Source organism: Triticum aestivum, chromosome 1D (genome assembly GCF_018294505.1).
Source record: "Triticum aestivum cultivar Chinese Spring chromosome 1D, IWGSC CS RefSeq v2.1, whole genome shotgun sequence".
Taxonomy (NCBI): domain Eukaryota; kingdom Viridiplantae; phylum Streptophyta; class Magnoliopsida; order Poales; family Poaceae; genus Triticum; species Triticum aestivum.
Window position 1 is genome coordinate 348,490,560 of NC_057796.1, and position 10,077 is coordinate 348,500,636.

General features: G+C 44.0%; 1 protein-coding gene across 1 annotated transcript; it reads right to left on the bottom strand.

Annotated features, from left to right (window-relative positions):
- Positions 1–1,363: 1,363 nt before the first annotated feature.
- On the bottom strand, positions 1,364–9,717 carry LOC123159251 (uncharacterized). Its single transcript, XM_044577080.1, has 3 exons — positions 9,585–9,717; positions 2,080–2,993; positions 1,364–1,942 (listed from the first exon to the last, which is right to left on the bottom strand). The coding sequence occupies exons 1-3, from the start codon at positions 9,715–9,717 to the stop codon at positions 1,733–1,735; spliced, it is 1,257 nt and encodes a 418-aa protein (XP_044433015.1). The 3' UTR covers positions 1,364–1,732.
- Positions 9,718–10,077: the final 360 nt, after the last annotated feature.

A 10,077-nucleotide genomic window follows, 5' to 3' on the forward strand; every position in this document is an offset into this window, starting at 1 on the left:
AATGCTTCCGCTTTCGGTCTACGAGGGTACGTGGACACACTCTCCCCGCTCGTTGCTATGCTTCTCCTAGATAGATCTTGTGTGATCGTAGGAATTTTTTTGAATTACTACGTTCCCCAACAGTGGCATCCGAGCCAGGTCTATGCGTAGATGGTATATGCACGAGTAGAACACAAAGAGTTGTGGGCGATAATAGTCATACTGCTTATTGTCGGTGTCAAAACCGGCAGATCTCGGGTAGGGGGTCCCGAACTGTGCGTCTAAGGTCGATGGTAATAGGAGACAGGGGACACGATGTTTACCCAGGTTCGGGCCCTTTCTATGGAGGTAATACCCTACTTCCTACTTGATTGATCTTGGTGAATATGAGTATTACAAGGGTTGATCTACCACGAGATCGTAGCGGCTAAAACCCTAGAAGTCTAGCGTGTATGATTATGATTGTCCCTATGAACTAAACCCTCCGGTTTATATAGACATCGAAGGGGACTAGGGTTGTACAAAGTCGGTTACTGTCGGGGATATACCCCGCGGTATGACCCAGCCGGAGTTATAACCCGGCTGGGACTTGGTAAACTGGCAGATGGTAAACCGGAAGACAGTTAAGGCAGACAGTTAAGACATATGTTAAGTCAGATGATAACCCGGCAGATGTTAAGTCAGATGATAACCCGGCAGATGATAAGCCAGATGATAACCCGACATATGATAAGTCAGATGATAACCCGGCAGATGTTAAGTCGATGATAAACCGGCAGATGTTAAGTCAGATGGTAACCCGGCAGATGATAAGCCAGATGATAACCCGGCAGATGTTAAGTCAGATGGTAAACCGGCAGACAGTCATAACCCAGCAGATAGAGTCGCCTAGGGTTAATAAGCCCGAGACGTTAAGAAGCAAGATGTTAAGAAGCCCATGAAGAAAAGTCAGAATAGTTTAAGTCTTAATCCGAGTTGGACTCTACATGTAACCCGCCCCTTCTACTTATATAAGGAGGGCCAGGGCACCCCAAGAGGGGGAGAGAAATAATCTAGGGCTAGACATAACTAGGAGAGCCGGTTTACGACGACTCCCTCGTGATGATAATAAGACCTAGCCACAAACAACATGTAGGGTTATTACCGGATGATGTTTCCCGGGGCCCGAAGCTGTCTAAACCCTTGTCTTGTGTTGCGTCTCTCAATTCCGATCAACCCCTCTCAAGCTACCACATAGATGCATTGGACTCACGACTAAGTCCTCACACTAGGACATCTGCGTGACTATTCCATGACAGTTGGTGCCCACCGTGGGGCCTATCGCACGATGGTGATGAGTTCTTGGAGGGATCTCATCTAGGGTTTCGAGAAACTCGCGAATCTTCAGATGAACAAGAGCTGGTTTGGACGATTTACAATGACTCTGAGTTTTACAGTCAAAAACTACTTTGGCAATAGTATGCAGATAGGAGTCAAAGAGTAATTTTTGCCTTCGATCAACTTGGTCAAGGCCGCCACCGTGGCCGGTGCGCCCAACATTGCTGTTTCACATCACCATGAACCGCCCCCGAGTTATCTCTGAGCCGCCGGATAAGACGGCTAGCTGTACCTCAAAACCGCCTGGCCTCTTTCTATTTCCAATCCGAATCGGGCCCTGCTCCGCATCTGTTTCAGACCACGATCAGGTAGCCATTCCACCACATAGCGATGGATCTGAAGGACACGGACACGGACGGATTGAACCTTGCTACTGTTAGGAATCTAATAGTATTAGTATTTGGCTAATTAGGCGATTATCAGATTCCTTAGAATATTCTAACCGGTGGTTAGAATCCTGACGTTGTCCAGATGCAGTAGATAGCGAACCATCGTCATGTCTTTTCAAACCGGCGTCGTATCTTTCCGAAACGCCGCGAACCTCGTAACCGGCATGTAAACACGACGGCTCAGGACACATAAGTACCTGCAGTCACTATCAATGAAATCAATCCTTTCACTTCAATCTTTCTTGTTTCTCTTCACGTCATCAGCACTGCTCGAACCAGAGAACAGGCTACAGGACAGAAAGAAAGGTGAGAGGAGATGGATTCTCTGCCCGACCTTGTTTTCGCTTTCGCTCGATTTGTGGCAAGGGAACGCCGGGGCTTCCATTTTCCTCACCGGACTTTTGGTCCGGCTGCTGCTCGCCATCGGAACTTCGGCCACCGCCGTCAGCGTCGCCTGAACAGGAATGGCGGCCTCCGCCGCCGCAATGCACCATACTGTGCTCCTCTTCGTCGCTATGGTTCTCGTGGTGCCCTCCTTCGCCGCCACGCCCATCGCCAGCGCCTTCACTGTGGTCACCGCCGGGTGCACCGCAGCAACTCCCTTGGAGCGCCAGGACCGAGTACCAGGGCGGATGCGCCCAGGGAAGACGTCCTGGTCATGCCCCAAGAGGCTGCTGCCGCACCAAATGCTGTCGATGAACAGGTTGCTGCAGGGGTCGGAATCGAGTACGAGGATGAGGCCTCTGCCTCCAACATCACAACGGATGCCACGGAACTGCCGCCTCCTCCACCGGTGTACGCGCCCATGGAGTGGATGCTTGCCGGACCAAGCGCCGGATGGCTCGTCGATGACCCAGATCGCTACTTCTCTGACGAGGAACTCGCAGCGCCGCCTCCGCCGCTGATGTACTCTTGCCCAGGCTACGGGTACGGATCGGGCCTCCCGTCCCCGACGCCATCTGACGAGGACCCGGAGCACTTCAAGCCGCCGGGCTACGACCCACTGCCGGAGTTCTCCTTGCCGCCTGTTGCAGTCCCTCTGGACGCGCCCAAGCCCCGACTCGTCATCAACCTCCTGCCGAAGGTGAAGACAGAGGAGATTGAGGCCGCTGCGCCAACGCTCGCTCTCCCAGCGCGCCGCGACCTCAACCTCCCGGCGCTGGAAGTGGAGGAGGAGGAGCACCAGGTAGCAGCGCGGCCGTCCGCACTCCCTACGCCCTCGCCGGAAGCCCGTGTGCTCCTCCGCCGCTTTGCATCAGCCATGGCTGTCCGCCCTGCTGAAACCCGCGCCGGCACTTGGTCGCCCGAGGCACACGGCCTCACCGGCCGTGTCGCGGATCTCCGCCCCCATGAGGCCGCCCCCCAACTCCCCTCCTCCTCTGCGGAGGGGCCGCGCCGCCGCTGAAGGAGCCGGCCGTGGGCACCGGCGAGGAGCAGGGCCAAGCACTGGTGATTTGGGAGTGGAGGCATTTGGTGTCGTACCTAATCTGTCCTCTGGTCGATCCTTTTTTTAACTGGAATGCTCCAAGCGGTGCCGACACAGGCCATGGACCAAAACAGGCCACGTCTCCTGTCACTCGTGATGTGTAGTACTAATATAATCCTATTTGTATTAGACATACTAATTAGACGTACTCCCAGTTTGTATTTCCTAGCTGAAGATCTATATGGTTTTATAAATCTATATCGTAGCCCTTACATCCATTTATATCTATAATATGACATGTTTATTAATATTTGTTTTAGTATATTATAACATGTTATTTGGTACAACAATTGTATTTTGCATTTAATTTTTTTTCATGCAATGTTCTCTCATTAATATGAGATAAAAAGGCCAAATAAAATATATGATTATCTTGAATTATATTTGTGCAATCACACAGTAATGGCACTTCTACTGTATATTACAGTTTGCCTATTACTCAGAGGCATTTTTTTATGCCTCCATAGTGCTCTTCCAAATATATCAAAATTCGATGATATACACATATATGGCTTACAAATTATAAGTGTTCCTCTAGAACATATTTTTTGTTTACCAAAATAAATTTTACTATCAAGTAAAATTAATCAAATGCATGATCATACATGCAGGAAATATGGCTGACATCAATAAGAAAGAATTCCAAGAACTACAAATAGATGGAAGTAACTATCTATCATGGGCCATGGATATGAAAATATTCTTGAATGGACGTAGTCTCGGTCCTTGCATTGTCGCACCCCTCGAAAATGCTCCAGAAATACCTCAAGTAGTAAAGTATGCAGCATTGCACTACATAAGGCACCATCTCCATCCTGATTTAAAAACTGAATATTTGATGGAGGAGGAACCCTTAGCTTTATGGGACTCCCTCAAGGAGAGATATGACCAACAAAGAGCAGTAATGTTGCCGGAAGCCCAAAGAGAATGGTCTCTTATAAGGTTTCAGGACTTTAAGTCCGTTGCTGCATATAATTCTGCCGTGCATAAAATTAACTCCAAACTAAGATTTTGCAATCAACAAGTTTCGGATGCAGACTTAATAGAGAAAACTTTATGCACTTTCCATCCCTCGATGAGGATATTGCAACAGCAGTATCGTCAACAGAAATACACAAAGTATTCTGAGCTCATATACACATTACTTCAGGCCGAGAAGCATGATGAACTTCTCATGAAGAATCACAATGCTCGCCCAACGGGTGCCATGCCTATCCCCGAAGCACATGCTAATGCTCATTCTACTAGTAAATTTGGAAACCGTAAAAGGAACTTCCAAAAATTCAAGGGAAAATGGAAAAAGAATAATGGTCAAAAGACCAACAGTCAAACTAAGGGGAAAGGTCATTTCAAGAAAAATGATCAAAATGACAACTCTCAAACTTGTCAAAGGTGTGGATGCATGAATCATCGTACTAATCAATGCCGAATTCCCAAGCACCTTGTGGATCTATACATGAAGTATGGAGGAAAAGGCAAACAAGTTCATGGAAATAAAGCTGAAGCTCACTTCAACGCCATTCAAGATAACCCTCAAGCTGGTCCTTCTCAAAGCGATATTCAAGTATACAAGCCAAAGGACAATCTCATCCTCGATGAAGACATGTTTGTGGATTACACCCGAGATGTTTTTGGAGACCTCAGTTAATCTCCATAAACAAATTGATGTCACTTAGCTATTTAAATACTACAAGACGTTATATATTATATAACAATAAGTAGAATAAAGTCTTTCAAACTATGAATATTGCATTATGTGAATCAGACATAATATTGTAATGAATTTATATTTGAGATTGTAATATAAATATTATGTATGTAATTTAATGAATATATGAATAAAAATAAATTTATTCTAAAATATTCTTTTCTATCTATAGAATTTTAACGGGAACAATCCGATGGAAGAAGAGTTATGTTTAGTGGATAGTGCTACCACTAACACAATTCTAAGGGAAGCAAAATATTTCCAAACTCTTACTAAGAGAAAGGAAAATGTTATGACCATAACAGGAAGTAACAAAGCAATTATTGGTTCAGGAAGAGCCACATTCACACTCCCTATGGGTACTACTATCGTAATTCAGAATGCACTCTTGTATCCTGAATCTACACGTACCCTTATAAGTTTCAAAGATATCCGATCTAACAATTTCCATCTAAAAACAATAGAGGAGGATAACAAAGAATATTTGCTTTTAACAAAAAGCAACGGATATGAAGAACAAACTCTTGAAAAATTCCCTTCATTTTCATCTGGATTATACTTTACATACATAAAACCTGTACCTTATGTTGCGTACAAAATAATTTTTCAAAATCATGATAAATTCAAGACCTGGCATGATCGCCTTGGTCATCCTGGAATAGGTATGATGAGAAAAATTATAAGTAATTCTGTTGGTCATAATTTACCAATTAAAAGATTTCCCAAATCATCAGATTTTGTATGCACCGCGTGTGCTACCGGGAAATTAATTATTAAGCCATCTTATCTTAAAGTTAAAAATGAGTCGCTTAATTTTCTTGAAAGAATTCAAGGAGATATATGTGGTCCAATACAACCTCTATCCGGACCATTTAGGTACTTCATGGTGCTCATCGATGCATCTACTAGATGGTCACATGTGTGTCTATTATCCACACATAACCATGCCTTTGCCAAATTAATTACTCAAATTATCAAATTGAGAGAAAATCATCCTGAACACAGGATAAAAACAATAAGAATGGACAATGCTGCTGAATTTAGTTCACGCGCATTTAATGATTATTGTATGGCTTTAGGAATCCATCTTGAACATTCAGTACCCTATGTGCACACTCAAAATGGAATGGCTAAATCTTTAATCAAAAGAGTAAAATTAATTGCTAGACCACTATTACAGAATTGCAATTTACCAACCTCTTGTTGGGGACATGCGGTTTCACACGCCGCAGATCTGATACAAGTCAGACCAACTGCATATCATGAAACCTCCCCATTTCAAATAGTACGTGGCAAACAGCCAAGTATTTCCCATCTGCGAAAATTCGGTTGCGCTGTATACGTACCGATATCACCACCGCAGCGTACCTCTATGGGACCCCATAGAAAATTAGGAATCTATGTGGGATATAATTCTCCGTCAATTATAAAATATTTAGAACCCCTAACAGGGGACCTGTTCACAGCCCGGTACGCTGACTCAATTTTTGATGAGGACCATTTCCCGGCATTAGGGGGAGAAACAAACCACAAAGAATGCCAGGAAATAGATTGGAATGCAACAGGCATTCAGTCCTTAGATCCACATACTAAAGAATCTGAATCTGAAGTTCAGAAAATTATAGATTTGCAACACTTTGCAAATAACCTGCCAGACGCATTTACTGATCACAAAGGTGTCACTAAATCTTATATCCCCGCAGTTAATGCACCAGAACGAGTAGAGGTACCAAATAAAACTACTCAACTCCCAATTACAAATAAAAGGGGGAGAAATCTGGTCACGGCGGAAAAGGCTTCTCTAAAGCCTCCGCGGAAACAAAGAAAATCAAAATCTATGACAGTAAATGCAAATCAACCTCAAGTTGATGGACACCAAGTTGATGTTCAACATCAAGAACCCAACATAAATGTACACACAAATTATAATGTTGGGGTATCGAAACAATCAGACTCTGTTGTTATGGGAAATCATACGGAGCCTGAAGAAATTAATGAAATATCCATAAATTATATTGATTCAGGAGAAACATACAATAGAAGCACTACAGTTGTCGACACAGATTTCTCCTCGAAAATTGCTGAAACCCTTCAACTGGATCCAGAGCCAAAATCTATGAAAGAGTGCCTCAAGCGCTCGGATTGGCCTAAATGGAAGGAAGCAATTGAGGCAGAATTACACTCGCTTAATAAAAGAGAGGTATTTAGTAAGATAATACCTACTCCTCATAAAGTTTTTCTTGTGGGAGCAAAATGGGTTTTTGTTCGAAAAAGGAATGAAAAAAATGAGGTGGTGAGATCTAAAGCGAGACTAGTAGCTCAAGGGTTTACGCAAAGACCCGGTATCGACTACGACGATACATATTCTCCTGTAATGGATGGAATTACATTTCGATACTTAATATCTTTGGCAGTACAAATGAATCTACCAATGCAGTTAATGGATGTAGTGACCGCTTATCTGTATGGGTCACTCGATGCGGAAATTTATATGAAAGTTCCTGATGGACTTAAAATTCCGAATCCAAATATAAATCGCAACATGTATTGTGTAAAACTACAAAAGTCACTCTATGGCTTGAAGCAGTCGGGTAAAATGTGGTATAACCGACTCAGTGAGTTCCTTCTCAGTAAAGGGTACTCTAATAACAATGATTGCCCATGCGTATTTATAAATAAATCCTCAAAGGGATTTTGCATCATCTCAGTATATGTTGATGATCTCAACATAATTGGTAACGCATCAGATATAACTGTAGCATGCAATCATTTAATGACGGAGTTTGAGATGAAAGATTTGGGAAGAACCAAATTCTGCTTAGGTATACAACTTGAGCGTTTTCCCTCAGGAATACTCGTTTATCAACCCGCTTACATTCAGAAAATTTTGGAAAAATTCAACATGGATAAATCATATCCATCCAAAACACCTATGGTCGTCAGATCCCTTGATATGAACAAGGATCCTTTTAGACCAAGGGATGATAACGAGGAGGTATTGGGACCTGAGTTTCCATACCTCAGTGCCATAGGAGCACTAATGTACCTTGCAAATTGTACTAGACCAGACATTGCCTTTGCGGTAAATTTACTGGCTCGACATAGTGCAGCTCCAACAAAACGCCATTGGACAGGAGTAAAGAATATCTTTAGATATTTACAAGGTACTAAAGATCTTGGTTTATTCTATCGGAAAAATCAAGACATGAATCTGATTGGTTATTGTGACGCTGGATATCTTTCTGATCTCCATAATGCCAGGTCACAAACAGGGTTTGTATTTTTATATGGTGGAACCGTTATTTCATGGAATTCAACAAAACAGACTTTAATAGCTACCTCCACTAATCACTCTGAAATAATTGCATTATTCGAAGCCTCACGAGAATGTGCATGGCTCCGCAGAGTAATAAATCATATTCAGACATCATGTGGTATTGGTTCATTACAATCACCAACCATTATCTATGAAGATAATGCTGCATGTGTTGCTCAAATGCATATGGTATATATTAAAAGTAATATCACAAAACATATCTCTCCAAAACTATTTTTTCCTCATGAATTACAGAAAGATGGAGAGATTGATATTTTGCAAATAAAATCTTGTGACAATCTTGCGGATTTGTTCACTAAGTCTTTACCAGGAGCAGCATTTCAAAAATGCATTCATGGCATTGGTATGAGACAACTACGAAATTTGCAATGTCCAGGGGGAGAAATTTCCTAGAACTAAACTTATGAGCTTTCCAACGGATTTCTCATGTGGTTTTAATAAGTGATTAAATATACTAACGATATATCAAATTTCTATAGTTTCTATTATATTTCCTACAGGGACATAAATAGTACGAGATTAAAGATTCTCAAAATTACAAGATCAAGGACTATCAAGAAGACGCAAGGCTTTTGATACTCAAGATATATGTAGATCCTCAAGACACTGAAGATTAAAACAACGCTGTCAAGGGGGAGTGTTAGGAATCTAATAGTATTAGTATTTGGCTAATTAGGCCATTATCAGATTCCTTAGAATATTCTAACCGGTGGCGTTGTCCAGACGCAGTAGATAGTGAACCATCGTCATGTCTTTTCAAACTGGCGTCATATCTTTTCGAAACGACGCGAACCTTGTAACTGACATGTAAACACGACGGCTCAGGACATATAAGTACCTGCAGTCACTATCAATGAAATCAATCCTTTCACTTCAATCTTTCTTGTTTCTCTTCAGCTACTACTACTTATTACAAGAAACGGAGCCAGGTCATGCTGCCATCCACGTGCAACTGCTAGTGCTAATTGAGTACTAGTACTACGTCAGTTTTTGTGCTGGAATAATCCGTTCGGGTCGGTCGTCTCTGCTGAATCGCCGAAGCTCCTACTCCGAACTACCATCAGTGCCCTCGTCTCCGTCGCCAAAAATTGCCTCAGCCTCACTCCGCGGCCTTCGTCAAGACATATCCAAGAGTTGTTGAGCCTCCGCATTGTCAAACCCGCCGACCTCGAGCTGCTGCATCCGCGCTTGACCCGGCCCTACACCGCTGGCCTGCCATCTTCCGCTCGAAGCGCTTGCTGCCTCCGCGGCTGAAACGAGCAGCGCCACCGGTTTGCCGTGGTTTGCTTCGTGCTGGACTCACCTCACCTCGCGGGCCCTCTTCCACGTCGGCCTCGCTGAACCGGCCACGGCCGTGCCTCTCTAACCCGCCGCGGTGGTTAAGCCGGCCTGCCTCTGTTTTCGCGGTGGTTTGCACCTCGCGCCGTTGTCGAACCGCCATGGAGCGCCCTGATTCGCCATTGCCACGGCCTCGTCTGCGACGGCAAGCAGCCTCTGCTGCCGCAAAGTTACTGCCGCGGGTGCCGGGCCCCGCTCCGCGCCTCTCCTCCTGTGACGACCCGGTGCCCCACCGCTCATCACTGAAAGCGTCATCCCGTGACGACCCGGTGCCCTGCCGTCCGTTTCCTCGGTAGTGAATTGCAAAAAACCACCACATTTGAAGTTGAAGCATCCAATTGCCACCACATTTCTAGCGCGTCCCAAAAATCCACCACTTTACTTGTAAATTTTCTCAATAAAAACAAATGACCGGTTTGCCGCAGTTAACCCGATTTCTGACAGGGCTGGCCCACCCGTCAGG

Coding starts and splice junctions, on each gene's coding strand:
- LOC123159251 (XM_044577080.1), bottom strand. CDS start 9,717: ATGGCGGTTCGACAACGGCGCGAGGTGCAAACCACCGCGAAAACAGAG. Junction 2,994..9,584: donor CGTGGAAGAGGGCCCGCGAG/GTGAGGTGAGTC, acceptor GCTGATGCAAAG/CGGCGGAGGAGCACACGGGC. Junction 1,943..2,079: donor CGAGCGAAAGCGAAAACAAG/GTCGGGCAGAGA, acceptor TAGTGACTGCAG/GTACTTATGTGTCCTGAGCC.